The sequence below is a fragment of the Onychostoma macrolepis genome, chromosome 03, assembly GCF_012432095.1.
Source record: "Onychostoma macrolepis isolate SWU-2019 chromosome 03, ASM1243209v1, whole genome shotgun sequence".
NCBI lineage: Eukaryota > Metazoa > Chordata > Actinopteri > Cypriniformes > Cyprinidae > Onychostoma > Onychostoma macrolepis.
This window is the reverse complement of record NC_081157.1, coordinates 33,688,194-33,704,978: the sequence shown is the minus strand read 5'-3', so window position 1 is coordinate 33,704,978 and position 16,785 is coordinate 33,688,194. Positions and strand designations below refer to the sequence as shown.

Sequence of the window (16,785 nt, the reverse complement as noted above, 5' to 3'; positions counted from 1 at the left end):
AATGTTTATTTTTGTTAAAAAATAATAATAATTACTTGTTTACCAAGTAGATAAGACTTTGAATGAAGACCATGTTTGATATGATAGATATGTAATCTTAAACATAAGAGAATTTTTTCGGAAAAAAAAACCAATGTTAATATTAGTATGTTTGGGGATATTTTTGTATTCGCATCATTTTCAATATAGATGTAATTTTGTCACATTATCTGAAAAGTACGTTTCATTTATTTTATTTTATTATTTAGCTAACAAATTGTTATTTATTTATTTTTTTAAATGCCATTTCCACAACATGCGCAATACATCATTTTATTATGTAATTTGTTGGAGAAGTTAATGTCATTTTAGAAAAATGCCAAAAAATTACAGTTGGATATTTTTAGTGGACAAAATTAAGAGTGTGAAAAGTCAAAATCCACAGTGCTAAAAGATGTAGATAGTTACAAAAACACACACATATGAAATGAACAGACATTAAAATGCTCAGTGATTCTCCTGGTAATAAAAGTGCAAGATCCAGACAGCCTAAATCTACACCATAAACAATAATTCTAATGCCGCAACATCTCCCACAATATGCAAATCTAATTTGGAAATGCTTGCTGATGGTCCTGTATCAGCAGAACAAATGCAAGAGGTCTGTCCGGCTGGCTGGGGTCTAATCAGAGGTCACACCTCATTTAAGAGAAAACTGGCATGACAAGAGTCAGTCCCTGTGGGGATATAACTTTCCATTAGCCTCAGGGTTGAGGGAGAAGGAAAAATTCACACACAGTGACTTCAGTGAAGGTCTTCCAACCAAATTCTCAATGACTAGTCAAAAAGGCATGCTATCTCTGACTAATACAAGAAAACTCTCTGAAAAACACACATGCTATAAAAACGTGCTAAAACAAGATACGTCCAATAACCTCACTTTAGGTTATAGAATAAACTGACCTCACAGTGCACGATTCCCACGGCAGAATATACAGATCAAACGGTTTCTATTAGACACACTTTTAAGAAAGATGATCCACTTTAAGATGGGAAAGTTTTGGGGAAAATTAATCATTGCACATGCAATCAAAATGGTTAACGATGAAACTTTTAAGGACAAAAATGCTTTTGTGTTCAAGAACTCTTTCCTTTTGGGGTGATCTGAATCTGAAGGAATTTTCCCACAAACATTCACAGGGGGAATTCATACAGCAGGATGGCAGAAACAGACGAACGGTCACCTGGTAAATGTGTCATTCTGTTCAGTTCATTGTGAAAGCTCAACTCCCTCTCATGCCTACGGGTCACAACCTAGTCATCCAGCAATCACCATTAAACCAATAAATGCTCTTCATGAGTAACACAGACATAAACCACAAACTAGTGAGTAAGCACTCTTCATCATCTGTTAAAGGTCATGTATCATAAGAAACAGTAAAGCCTTTTTTCCAAACTCTTGAAGAGTGTGCTCTGGACTAAGAATTGTAATATCAGATGTATGTATATAACCTACTAAATCAAGACAACACACAGCCATAGACAACTGATGGAATGAAATTAAATTATTTATTTGAAATGAAAATCTTTATCAGCATCTTTTCTATCCCTTTTGTGCATATTTGATGAATACACGTATTCAAGGTAAATTACAGAAGTTCTAAATGTCAAATTCTGTGATTTTTGCATCAATGCATTATATTATACATATATCACACTTCCTGAACTGCAACACACACTCTAAATTATTAGTACTGGAGTATTTTTTTCTAGTTTAAGGTAAAAAAGCCCTAGCCTTAAGTTTTTTTCCCCCTCATCTAGACTCTATACAGAGACTTTGTTCTGCCTGGCACTTAGTGCTTTATCTCTCTCGGTTTCTCCTTATCTGGGCTCTGTTAGCAGGGCTCTGCTCGCTGCATCCACACTGAGGCTTGTGCAGGAACAGTAATTAAACCCAAATGTGCCGCAGGCTTCCTGGATCACATCCTGAAAAAGTTTTCCATCTCTTTTAGAGTTTCTGTCTTATTTCATACTCAAGAAAAGTAAAAATACTTTAGGGCCAAAGGAGGACAACGCTCACAAAAACAGAAAATAGAGAAAAACGTTGTGTCTAAAGCATGCACTTGCTCTTCAATGCCGTGAATTAAGCATTTCTAGGCAAACACACCAGATGACAGATAAACCAGATAAACCAATCATGTTCTCAATACTGTTTGCCACGCTGTCTTCTGTATACAGTGTAAAAGCTGAAATTTAAGCGGTGTCTATTTTTATACAGCACAATTTATGAACTCCAGATCTGGACAGACACACCCACCAGCTGAACACATGCGTCACAAACCAACAAGCCCCTTAGCTAGGCTGTAAGGCCGTGTTCTCACAATCTCACTCATAACACTTGTGCCAGAGGGGAGAGAAAATCAGAGACTTATTTATCTTTCATATGCAAATGTGGAATCTGATGGGGGACACCTTGGACCAATAACACCAATAAGAAACAGATGCTTAATAATGGAAGCACTTGATCACACATAGAAAACATAAGCACCAGAAATAGCAATTCTTTGTATTGCGTGAAGGTACAGTTCACCCAAAAATGAAATCGGTCATCATTTACTCACCCACGTCGTCCCAAATCTTTGACTTTCATTTGTCTTCGAAACACAACTGAGAGATTTGTTCCTTCATTTAAAGGCCATGCAATCAAAATATTGATGAACCAGTGAGTTTTGAGGATGAGCTTCCAATGATAAATGTTTATATATGAATAAATAAGTCTAAATTAAATATACCCATTATGTAAAATAATTAGGAGAAGACTTGGATTAAGCAACTGTTTCAAAGATGAATAAAAGTCTCATGAGTTTGGAATGACATGAAGGGGAGTAAAAGATGACTTTCCTTATAATCTTGAGAGTAATGTAGAAAGCTAATGAGAGAGAGCAAGAGAGCAGAAGGTTGAGAAAAACTATTGTGTCCAAGATTTACATAAATGTTTCTTTATTTGGTGCTTCAAAGCTTCACTGTTCTTCTCAGATTGGCTCAATGCACAGTTTTTAGTCATGACTTTGGAATACGCTTTCTGAGCCAGTGTTACACTCAGAACTAATACTGTCCCAAAAAAACAGGCCTTTTCAGTACAAGTGCAAGAATAGCTATTGCTTGGTCTACATTCAACCTTAAAACAGCAACTTCAAATTTTTATGACATAAACAGCCCGACACCCTGTCTATCTGAGTGCAGAAACAGTAGATGGGGTTATATGGAAACTTTTCATATTTTTATTACTGCCTAAGAGGAATCCTGATAATCTCAGTGTTGATCCATTGCTAAAACAATGCATCAGATCTGTTGACCTCACTCAATGATACAGCTCCAACATTCTTTCCTATGAGGAGGTTCTGTTTTTCTCATTACCATATGCTGGATTCTGTGTGATCTGATGACTACTCAACCTGAAGTGTGCTTAGGAAGACGACGCTCTCATGGGCCCCTGCTTCTGAAAACACAAAGCTTCAGCGAACCTCGATTTCAAAAGAAATGACTGTGTATAAAGTGGGCTTCAAAGGTCTGTCATTTTAAATCTAGCTTGAACCTGTAAATAGGGATGTACAATATGTATTGGTCTACAATAATATCATAATTGTTGTTTTAATGACGTGCGAGGTGACATTGTCACTCATTTATGAAAAACTTTTAGTTCATGCTTTCACTGTCTGATTTAGCATATTAGAATGCCACCAAAAATAAATCCAAACAAAGCCAGACCAGAACCATTATGCATCTCCAAGCGAAATTAAAATAAACAACAACAACAACAACAAAAAAGATTGAGTAAATGATTCAATGGCTGACTCAATAAGACAGGGACTTGCCGCCACCTACAAGTGTATTTCAAAATAATCATATATATATCATATATTATTTCATATTTCAGTATTGAAAAAGTATTTTTTTTTTTTACTTTAAAAATAACAAAAAAAACTGAGCTTTATCAAATAGTCTGGGTTAAGGTTATATTATAAGGTTAGAAAAGAAATGACTAGCTTATATAAAAGTTAATGCCCCTATTAAGGTCAAATCAACCTAAGGGGGCAAATATGACCCCTCAATGAAAATATTCATTTGTTTGTTTGTTTGTGTTTAATGCAGTTATTTTCACAGCAAGAAAAATTTATAACAGAATTATATTAGGTTTTTAACATTTATTTTCTCTAAAAACTCTAAAACTGTATCTGGCTTAACGCTGTTAAAGATCTCTACAAAAGAGTTTTCTCAAAAGACAAAAACCAGCACAATCTAATAAAACAAGCTTCAGAGATGAAGGGTTTTTGAAAAATATTCATTTCGGTCACAACCTTGAACTGAACACAGAAGAATATGGAAAGCTGTCGAGGCCTACACCAGCCAGGATACCAGCACAAAAACACACCTGGCGAAATGCTGTCTAATTATCATTGTCGATAAAATCCCCCCCAAAATGTAAAAAAGGTCATCATTTTTTGTCAATATCACACACCCCTATCTGGAAATAAAGAGGTTTTATGATTTTTGAAAATTGTCAAAATTAACATTTTGATGCAAAATTAATAAGAAACACTTAAAGAGCAAAATCATGTGAACTCCTATGTTTTAAATGTACAGACAGATGATCTATAATAAGTAGGGCTGAAAATTCACTTTTTTTTACTCAAATTTCTATGCTGACAACATAATTTATAATGAAAAACTGTATTTAACTAGAAAAAGTGATCACACTTTTTCTCAGGTTTATAAACCCTATTGAATACAAAACATTAGCAGACACTCCAAGCGCACATCACAGTGCAAATATCAGATCCAGATCATGCAGGCATCTAGCCAGATGGCAATTTAGCAATGAAAAAGCACATGTGACTTACTCTCTAGAGGCCTTAGGGGGGCTTCATGTACTGACGGAGGGGTTTTGTATTCATTGAAAGTAGGAGTGATGCTGGCTGCGGAGGTGAAGCTGTTCTCTGACTCCCTTGCAGGAGACGGTGTGTCCAGCTGTCTGTTAATGTGCATCTCAGCCCGTCTAGTTGGAGCTGAGCTCTCAAGAGGGCTCGGAGGCTCTGCTCGCCTCTGGGACAGCTCAGGGATCCGGGTCGCAGATACTGGTGGGTCGGCTCTCCTAGGGGGTGTTGGAGGTTCCTGGGGTCTGCTGTGGTTACCCTCAGCCCTTCTATGAAGAGGCCCGTCTGTGGCTTTACTCTGGAGCGAGACCTCAGGTCTCTTTAAGCCGAAGCGGGCGATACCAGGACTGGGTGAGCTGTCCACTTGCTTGGAGGAGATGTCGATGGAGATCTCTGTCCTGCGGGACACAGACTCTGGGACGCGGCCTCCTGATAACTCCACGCGCCTCAGGCTGGACTTTGGAGAACGCTGGTTGGACGAGGAATCTGAAGCGTGCCTGGAGGTGGACTCGGAGTTGAGCGATCTCATGTCGTGGAAACGGCTGCTCGCAGAAGAGGTGGAGGAGCGCAAAGGATTGGTTGTTCTACGGGAAAGAGGGGATGGGTTTGTGGATGTATCCTCCTCCACTTCAAATGACCTCTTAAGTGCTGTAAACAAATATAAATAAAAATCAGGCAACTTTCAAAGCTTTAAACAGACAAACTTCTAAAAATGGATAAATGCATACATTAATTAGTACTTAAACATTACTACATTGCTAACTAAACCTAAAACAAACCAATTTGATAACAGATAAATGATTTATAACAGAAAATGATTTCTAAAATTAGGCCACCTAAGCAAGCACTATAGGAGTTAAATAATTAAACAAATATAAGCCTTTGTACATATAAAATAAGGCAGACTGATAGAATCAACAAAAGATTAACGGAATTCGTTTCCCTGAATGCACTGGTACTGAGTGTGAAGATGTTTAACCTTTTCTACCGGGTTACAATGTTAATACCGTTCGCATGGTCGCTCCGTAACGTAACGTACAGACGCTACTAAAGTAAGGGGATACAAAGTAAACATAAAGAGCAGTTGTCTGTTTGAAGTAAGAACAATTTTTGGTTTTATATTTTTTGAAATACCTGATTTCACGCGCTTCAAATGTCTCGTGAACATAGCTGCAGCTTGAGAGCTCACGCCTGAATGAACACCGCTATCTATCACCTGAGTCTGACTCGAGCGCAATGGGTTTTAGACGTGTCCGGTTCGTTCATTTGAGTCGAATCTTTTCAATGAATCGGTTCGCAAAACCCGCCCACCCTTACTTACTGTTGCTATGCCCGACAAACAAGGCCAGAAGGGAATACAGCTGCCTGCGGCTACTGAGCATGCGCCCTTACATATTTTCCGAGCCGACAATATCACGTGAAACCTATGAAAATGGTTTAAAAAAAGCACATAGGGCCATAGTTTTATCACTTTACAGTGTGGCAGTGATCTGCTTTTGCCACTACATATGATGCATCTGGGGCATTTTGTAACTTTCAGCATTTTTGTCCTGAGCCCTGGTTCATTTCTGACCCTAGTACAGTGAGAGATAGATTGGTGGCATTGCATCAAGACAAAAAAAAAAATCACCCACAGCTAATAGTGCAAACATTTATGAGGTTCTGAAACTGGAGCTGGACAGCCTTAATATTCAGTTTTTCTATTAGGCCTATCTGCAATGTGGCGCTTGACCGAAAGAGACACACATTGGCATGCTTGGTCTCTCAGGACATTTGTCTGAACTAATCCCCGGGAAATTTCTAGACACTTGAGTCATGCACGGACACAGCAGTCATATTAATGGCCAACAGCAGCGCTATGCCTTTAAATTCTGAGCAGGTGGTTGCTATTCCATCCAGTTTGTCTGTCCAAACATTAAACCACATATACCCCTCTCTCTCTCTCTCTTGTAGAACGGCATGGCCCCTTGGCACTGCTGTTTGTTATCCCATCATTTTTTAAGTTGGTGCTGGCAAAATATTGGACGTGTGTAAGTTAAGTATTTTCCAAGTGGCTTATTTTAGCACATGGTTTTGAAGCTCAACGACTATTTCATGACTGAAACAGCAGTTTAGCCTAGTAAGATTTGGCATAGGTGCCCATGGCACATTAGCAAAATAAACAGTATAATCTACTTACTGGAACCTTTTGTTGACATCTCTCTGAAACTACACTGAAATCATATTTTAGCAAATTTTCTTTCTGTGGAGCCAATAAATGCTGGATGGATGCAAAGAGCCTTTGCAAATCTTGCCTTTTTGTCATACAAAATTCAAGGCATCCAATTCACTGCTGGATCTTAGTTCAGTGTGGGAGAGGATCAGTGTTTGAAGTTCTATTGGCAGCCTTATTCATGAGAAATAAATTATTTCTGCGATCAGATATGCATCCAGCTGTAGGACAAAATAGGAAAATTAAGAATCTATCCCTATAGATCCTAGGTGGCTATTTCTATTCTTAAGCTCATGAAATCTTTTCATGTATTGAATTAAATCTGAAATAAAACAATATATAAATGAAATACTTAAAATTAAGCTTGAAAAAGGTAAATGTAAATTATAAATGTCGCCTTGACAATTAACTGAAATACTAAAAATACTAAAATAAAATAAATGAATACTAAATAGAAATATTTAAAAAAAAGACAAAAATACTAAAACGTTAGCTATAATTAAAATGAAAACTGACAATATGAATAAATACTATAACAATATATTAAAAAAAACACACACACACAAAAAACAAACACATTAAAATAGGGGATAACATAAAAAAATGGATAGTTCACACAAAAATATAACACACACACAAAAAGATAATTTGAAAAACATCTCTGTGTTTGGAAGGATTATTATTATTATTATTATTCTGTACAATGACAGGGGGGCCAATATTGTTTTGGACCCTGCTGACTTTCATTAAAGGACAGATGCTTCAAAATATATGTTAATCTAGGTGAATTATTCATTTAAGAGCAGGTATGAATTCAGATCTTTCAGTAGGGCAGGTCCATGTTTCTCAGGACGTCCACTGTCTCAAATAGGCTAGGTGTCCATTATGTACCTCTGCGTTTTACGTCATGCTATTCAGTGACATGCTTATCGTAACACAGCACACATGGATCCATTTTCTTCCAACACACAGGAAAACTGATCTCCGTTCAGTAGGAAAGGATGGAAGCCGATGGTCCTGTTTTACAGCACCCTTGCATTTGGATAAGGAAAAGAGGCCTGCCAGGCATTTGTTTTATTTTTGAGTTGTTTTTTTTTCTTTTCCTTTTTTCTCCTTACATCACTGGTGTTATGATTGGATATGTGATACTCTCAATTCAGGCTCAGAACATACATTTATTTTGAACTGCTTTGCTTTTTCTCATGAGCCAGAGGAGAGAATCATCATTTTTCTCATGAGTCATCTTCAGAGGGGGCTTTCTTTTAAGCTGCGCCCTGATGATCTCATTTCCTGTCATTTCAAAGCGTGGCTGGATTAAAATGGAATCCTGCATGCAATGAATAACTGTGCATTATGCATTTTGTGATTATACCAGACATAATCAACAAAACGTTAGTAGCAGTCCACACACACACACAAAGTCCCTTGGGCAGGATTATGGCTCAACGGAAAATGATTGTGAATATGTGTTAAACAGGAAGAGACATTGTCTGTCTTGTTCCTTTAGTCCAGGCAATAATATACTTGGCACTGTATGCTATATAGAGACATACACGGATGAATCATAATAGTTTGATATACAACAGGATTAATCTCTCTCAGCATTTGTCCTCAAACAACCTTTTCATTCACAGACAGGAAGTGATAACAGGCAGATTTTACTGTGTAGTCCAATCACTCTGTGCTTTTGGACTCTATAAAGTACAGTATAAAAACCATACAGTGCACTACAGCCAAAACAAGCACATGACCTCTTACATGAGAATCTTCATCTCAGAATGGTGCATGTGTGTTTATGACAGGGTAAGCTGGAGCTTCATTGGTGTCTGACTTCAAACCTCTGTCTGTCCGTGGTTTCAAAAACTATATAGAGCATCTAAAAGATCTAGATCACAAAATGCACTGAAATGAAATAAATTTAAGAAAAGGCCTATATAAGTGAACTATACATTTGACTGACATAGAAGGGAAAATTTATGAATAAAGTCATTATGTTTGTTTTCTTTGCACACACAAAGTATTCTCGTAGCTTCATAAAATTAGGGTTGAACCACTGATGTCACATGGACTATTTTAACGATGTCCTTACTGCCTTTCTGGGCCTTGAACTTGGTGGTTGCGTTGCTGTCTATAAAGGGTCAGAAAGCTCTCGGATTTCATCAAAAATATCTTAATTTGTGTTCTGAAGATGAACGAAGGGCTTACGGGAACAACATGAGGATGAGTAATTAATGACAGAATTTTCATTTTTGGGTGAACTTCACGAACGTTAAAAAAAGTACATTCTGTATACTATGAATATGGATAGTATGAATGAAATTTGGATGTACTACATCCACCATGTTGATTTGGTCATATGACCTACATCATCAGATGTGTTGCCTCACTGCCATTTATAAATTCCCCCCCATGGTGTGTTCATCAAATGCGTATATAAAAATGTCTCCGTAAGTATAGGTCATACTGTTTTCAAATACTATGAATATGGACATACTGTTCACATATTGTTTTTCACATACTAGCCTATATAGTAGAAAAGTGTTAGATTTCTGATGCACTGGCTCTGTTCTGGGTTGTTGCAAGGTAGTTGTTTATTAAGTCTCAGTCATTGCTATTCTAGTCCTCTCAGTGTAAATCTATGGGATATTTGTTTCCACTTTAATATTGTGTTTGTGTCTTGAGTTGCACACCAAAGTATGAGCAATTGTGATAGTGATGCTTCCCTGACCAAGCTCCACTGACTAAAACAAAAGTGGGTAGTTTGATAGCTATTTTGTCCAGAAATGATCATAACAGTTCAACTATAGTCTCAGACAAGAGCAATCTGTCGTAATTATCACACATCTGCCCAGCCAGAAGAATCAGAGGTGTTTGAGGTATGTACCGGCAAAAACAACAGGATACAAACAGAGAGTATGATTCTGCTGTAATGATATGTTTGGCCTTGCTGATCTGCGAGAGTTTGGGAGCTGTGTGACACAGCCTCAGGCTGTGGTGGGAAATGGGCCGCACGAAAACACATAAGAGCCATCTCTCTCTCTCTCTCTCTCTCCCACAGTACACACAGCTGCAGCTTTGAGTAAACACGTACATACAAACTCACACAGATACATTTGCTCTCACACAACCCTGTGCTCATGCACACACACAACACATGCACATGCATCTATGGAAGCAAGGAGCGTGTGTTTGGTTGTACGTAATATGCAAGACTTCTTATCAATTAGCGTCCAGAACTAAACTACAAATAGAGGTTTACCTCAGTACACAGTGAAGGTGATCCAATGCTGTGTTAGCAGAGGCAATGCAGGTGATAAACAAATGTGTGTCAACTTCATCACGGTCCAAAACAGTCATGTCCCACCCACTTACAGATTCGGTTAGCCTCAAGGTAACGGCTGATTAGCTTCAGGGCAGTTTGCTTATAACACGATGCTCTGTCTGGGTTATGAGTTATGAGTAATAGTGCAAAACCATGGATACACAGCTAGAGTGGGGCATACAGTATTTGAGGTGCAACTGAAGTGCAACTAGTTGATTATCGAGTTAGAAAATACAGTTTAGGGGCTTGTTTCCCAAAAGCATCATTAGCTATGGTCACAAGTTCCATTGAACTCTATTTGTAATGTCGGAACTTGCGACCAGTTGCTTTTGGGGAACGCACCCCAGGCTAGCAGCTGTATGTTGGAATATATGGCCTAAACCAGGGGTGTCAAACTCAAATCCTGGTGGACCGGAGCTCTGCAGAGTTTAGATGCAACCCTAATTAAACACACCTGATCCAGCTAATCAAGTCAGGCTTAATTGAAAACTGCATAGTATGTGTGTTTGACACCCCTGGTCTAAACTGATGATAGCAGCAACAAATCAGCTACCAGCTGCTCATACCATCTTAACCCAAATATGAAAATCCTGACATTAATTACTCACCCTTACGTTGTTGTAAACCTGTTCTATATGTTCTGTGAAACATAGAAATGTGTTTTGATAAATGTTTTTGCTTTTACTGTCCATACAATGGAAGTAAATGGACATTAGAACTGTTTGGTTATCAACATTTCTCAAAATATCTTCTTTTAGGTTCCACAGAAAAAAAGTAAAAGCACTTCAAAAGTACAGTTATGAATTTCAGAAGTTATATGAGCTTCATATATTAAGCCCATTTCCTTGTGTGGAGGCCAGCACTGAATCAATTTAAGTCATTTATTGCTCCGTTCCCAACCACAAGCCTTCTCTGAAAGTGTAAAAACAGCATTAGGCTGTAAGTGATGTGTTCAGTCATTGACAGGACCGTGCTAGCATCTCATTGGTTTTCTTTGGGAGCCGTTAACCTGATGAGAAAACTAGCATTGCTAACATAGCATATGTTGTGCACTAGTTTTCCACTAGGATTCTTAAAACATTGCTCTAGTCATCTCGCTTTATTAAAAAGAACATGCTGGTTGATAAACATCACCAGCAAGGTTTTGAAATTATGCTAGTTCTTCAATTAGACCTGCTGGTAAATTCATACTGTCTAAACTGTTTTTTTTTTTTTTTTTGTTTTAAGCAATAATTAAAGGATTACCATTCTCCATGTGAAAGTTAGCCTAGAATTTTCTTGTTTATTTACAAGCCATTAACCAAGCTAATGGACTTCGTGAATATACAGCTGTGAGACGCTTTTCCCTCCCTGAGGTAACGTTGCACAGAACCACACTATAAAGTGCATTCTTCTCTTTATAGTGTGGTCAGTCCTGCCTATAAGCTCTGCAAATAGCCATGCTTGATGATGACTTTAGAGACAACATTTAGCTTTACACATGAAACAACATGAAAGTGGTTTGGTCGCAGTGTAATGAGAGTGCTTTTCCCCTCCTGATGTCTGATTTGTTAGCAATGTAATGAGTCCAAGTCTGAAATAGTTGACATGTGTTCATGAAATGACCGAAAGGTGCCAATTTAGGTCATCCAGAGCACTCCAACAGGACCCATTTAGAGACACACAAATACTTGGCTGGTCTAGAATTGTTGTAGTCTGAAAACAAACACATAAACAAATGTGTTTCTATCTGTCCCGATCATCTAAGTACTCTCACTCCAGTGTTTACTTATAAATGACACTGCATGTGTCTGTATTGGTTTAGTCTCAGCCTGAGACCGCCCATAAATGGTTCACTGACAGCTTGCTGCATACTAAAAACTGGGGGCTCTCTTGATTTGGCAAGCTTTCACTGGACTTGCTGGCTTAGTAGTAAGTGTACATATTTCCACAAGCAGAACTGTGTATATACAGTTTCTTTTTTCAGTGTTTTTTTCATTTTCTTATATATTTTTTTTTTCAGTAAAATGAAAAAGCAGGCCTTCTGCACCTTTATTTAAATTATTTTTTACTATTTCGGATAACTCCACCCCTAAATTGCACATAAAAACAAAATAAACTGTGGTTTGTTCATTTACGTATTATTAGGGGTTCACAATATATTGGTACCATATTGTTATTTGCCGAAATTAAACATTTGTAAGTGATCTTATCCTTCGAAATTGTATATTTAACTGTTTATGCTCATTTCCATTATTTTTAACTCGAGTTATTCTTTAAAAGCACCAAAAATGTATTAACACTGTTGCTAAATGTAATATTTCATACTTTACATTATAATGATGCCTAAATTCACCTGTAGAGTTTAAAACAACTGATTTTAGTTTTAATGCTTTATTTTTCATTTATATAGATGAAATGGTATTGAATTTTGATATCAGCCATCTATTATTATCGCCCATATCATGAAAATAATTATTCGCTTATCAGTTTTGCCCGGAATTTTTCCTGTCTAAGTAAACAGTTCTTAGCTACAATACGCTGCAATGTGGACCAGACCTTTTGCCACTTAGTCAAATGTTTGGCTTTGTCAGAAAAGCACAGCTCCATTCAGGTCCATAAAGACACTTCTAAATTGAGATGAAACTCCACGTCTGGCAAACCTGCCATTTTCGGCACCCACAGAATTCTGCGCTTTCTGTGGAATTTCCTCCTTCATTCGTCTGTAAGTTTTAGCTCAAAGCCAGAGCAAACTGTCTGGCTTTTTTCTGTCTGTCCCTCTCTCATCCATTCAAGTATCTCTTTCTCTCTGAGACAAAGTGTATATCCATGAAGCGGCCAGGTGCACAGCTAAAGCCTCTCATCTGGGTGAGCCAGGTCATCAGCTGACATATGAAGACCACCCTGCCCTGACCCGCATGCCGTTCCTTGTCCTCTAACCTCCTGATATTTGGCACAAAACGCATTCCGAGGAGTGATGACACTGAAAAAGCCAGACAAGTGGGAATGCGTCTTGTGTATGAGAGGCGTGTGCGTTTGTCAGGGTCTTTCGCAGCTGGATGAGAGGTGTTGAGAGAGGAAAGGGGGAAGGGGGGATGACAGAGCAAATCAATGCCAGGAGCACACTGATGAAAAAATGAAAGACAGGAACACAGACGTGACACTCGAGGAGGTGAGCAGGAGGAACAGCCAGGTTGATGGTCAGTGTGCTGATGGTTAAAGTTGCATTTGTGTTAACACAGTGAGGACGTTTCCTGTCAAGCATGACTGTTTGTGTGTACAGCCTACAGAAAAGAGTGAATAGCACGTACTGTGTACGACAAATACACACACACACACAGAGATCACTAGACGGCCACATGACCTGCGTGACACAACCACAGCACACTCAGCTATAGAAACAGAGACTCCAGACACACACACACACACACACACACTAATATAAAGATATTGACAATAACTCAGCTTTATGTTGACTGTTTGTATTTTAAGAGAACATTTAAAAGTTATAGAACCATTTCAGATGAATGTTTTGAACTTTAAAAAACAACTTTTTTCTTTATAGAATGCAAAGAATCGTATAAAGAGAAATAAAAACAAACCTTCAAAGTCTGAGATAATTCCCTCCAAATGCGCATTGACATTGGAATCAGACATTTTGAAGCTGACTCTGCGGGATCAAAGCAACCTTTCCCAGCAAGGCGAAACTCTCACAGACTTTGTGCTCTCCAGCTCCCAAACAAATCCCAAATTAGGAGGTAACAGGGGGAGGAAAAAAGAGAAGGCGTTCGGAGCGGTCCCCAGATCCAAGCCCACGATTTTCTTAAAGGACCAACTGAGTTTTTCCCACTTCCTCCAGCTCTCTGAACGCAGCAGACCTCAGAATGAGAAACCGATGACAACCCCCCACCCCCACTCTCTCACTCCTTCCCTCTCTCCTCCCTCCCTCCCTCTCGCTTTCTCTCTCTCTCTCTCTCTGACCGAGTCGCTTGGCTTCTAACTTGAGTTATTTGAGTCAGTCCTCAAATTTTACTTTCCAACCCGCCCCCGAATGTACCAAAACTAGGCTCTTTTGCAATCATAGAAGAGATAACGTGAGTATTTCTAGATTAAGCTCATTCGGATTGGGTGACGTGGGCGGAGAAGTTCAGAAGAGTTCGGTCCATGTGAGAAGTGGAGGGCAGCGGCAGTACATATTTCATTACAATCCCTGAGGAGAGCACGTCTGCGCTTGCGGCTTCCCCAGTAGTTTACTGAATTTGAGCCTGAGGCCACCAGCGCTCCTCGTAGCAGAGGGGAGGACGGGCTGAGGCCATGGGGTGTCATAAATCAGTGACCTCATCTACAGCTCGGACTCCATCAGAGCTGCATTTCTCCCCACACCTTCTGCTAAACACGTTTTCATTCATTCAGACATTATCAGCTCTGGCTACAGTTGAAGAGCTGGTTTTGTTTACAGATTTGATCTGCTAACTGCAGATATGGTGCTGCTGTGTGACTGGTTTGCTGGGTTTTTGCCACAGCCTCTCTGTTTGTAACGCTATGACTGTTGGGAAACGCTATGAGATGGAGGGTACGTGTTGCACTGAGGTCTTAAGTGTCATGGGCCAGAGCCTACAAAAACAGGAAAGTCAAGCTGTATGCGACTAATCATACAGCAGATTTCACAGCTATTCAGGCATGTCTAATGCAAACACCAGGCCTTCTGTATACAGACTTGCAAACACACACACACCACACAAATCCGGTAAGGGAGGAGATGAAGGGAGTCTGTTAGAGGAATACGAATGATCTGAAAAGTTTCAGAAAGGACCTATGGATTAACCTTGTCAGACTGACTCATGAATATTGATTTGATGAAGTAATGTACACCCAGACGTCCTAAACAATTTGCTTATTATTCAGAAAGATTACTCAGAAGGGAGCATAATTAATTTTATATTCCTGGTTTGACAACAGTATTCTACTTTATAGGTCGTTTTTGTTGTAGAATTTTAAGGTAGCCTAAATGTTGGTGATAACAGTAGGATTAAAAAATAAATAAAAATCAATTAATACTTTTATTCAGCATTATTGTGCATTAAATTAATCATCAAAAGCAGCAGTAACGACATTTATAATGTTATAAACCATTTATTCTTCATCAGCATATTGGAGTGATTTCTGATGTTACACTGAAGACTGCAGTAATGATGCTGAAAATTCAGCTGTGCTGTCACAGGAATAAATTACATTTTAAAATATAGTCAAATAGAAAACAGCTATTTTAAATTGAAATATTTCACAATATTATTTACAATGTCCTTATTGTATTTCTGATCAAATAAATGCAGTAAGTATGATAAGTTAATAAGTAGCCTATAAGAGGCATCTTATACTTAGCTTGTAGCATATAGCTAACTACTTTTTTTTTTAATCATCCGTGACATACACAATTCTGGACAACATTCACACACCACTATATACACCATACAAACATTCCCAGAAATGGCTCATTCATAAAATTAAAAAGAGCAATATAACCACTAGATGTCGGTGTAACACACACGATATACGCAAACGGTTGTGGAATGTGACACTCGTGTAAGAATGGCAGTCTCATTTCTAGCGCCAACTCTTGCATCTAAAAACTGATATGAAATAATTAACACTGGCATAATTCCTTCTTCAGACGGTGAGATCTCACATGCTGTGTTATGGAGAGCTGTTCCAGGCTGAAAGAGGCTTCTGTAAACAAATGCTGTCAGAGAAGCCATAACTCATTCCACACTGACATACCACAGAGAGAGAGAGATCCCTGACACTGGAAAACATAAACAATTACTTGAATATTAGCTTCCATTTTGGTGGGACCTGTAAGTAGCATGTGATTTACTTTACATTTGTGTTGCTAGTTCTCCAGATGTGTATGAATTGTCTGTAGAACTGTGAATTTAACTGCATGGCTGCAGTGTCCTTCTCCTCCTCCCTGAGGCTCTGCATGTTTACACACTGCCTCAGATCACCAGTCAGGCTATCTGCACTGGTGTCTCCCAGGACCCCATTACACTCTCCAGCAGCACAACATCTGGAGAAGAACACCAAGGGAGTCCACTCAGGTTTACTCTCTCTGTGTGTTTCTTTGCCTGTGACGTGAGAAATGTAGACGAGCAGTGAAATGTGCACAGACCTGTAACCTTTGTTCTCGAAAGGCACATAAATCTGGCTAAAATCATCATTCAGACGTGCCAAGTGGATGGGGATGAAAAGTGTATTGAGAGGAACTTCAAAAAAAATTAAAATAAGTTAATACATTTTTAGATGATCCATTCAACATCCACGGAGTTATTTACATGTATAGAAATACATATAATTTTTTA

The 16,785-nt window shown here is 38.5% G+C and overlaps 1 protein-coding gene across 4 annotated transcripts in view; it reads right to left on the bottom strand.

The window, feature by feature from the left end:
• septin9a (septin 9a) overlaps window positions 1-16,785 on the bottom strand; it is an 87,240-nt gene that overhangs the window by 47,225 nt on the left and 23,230 nt on the right. For 2 of the 4 annotated variants that reach the window (XM_058769209.1, XM_058769211.1), the window contains one exon: window positions 4,881-5,561. In XM_058769209.1, coding sequence (XP_058625192.1) covers window positions 4,881-5,561 — 681 coding nt within the window. Of the gene's footprint in view, window positions 1-4,880; window positions 5,562-6,047; window positions 6,082-14,028; window positions 14,300-16,785 lie in introns of those variants that run through there. The other 2 variants (XM_058769210.1, XM_058769212.1) reach the window with 2 other exon arrangements.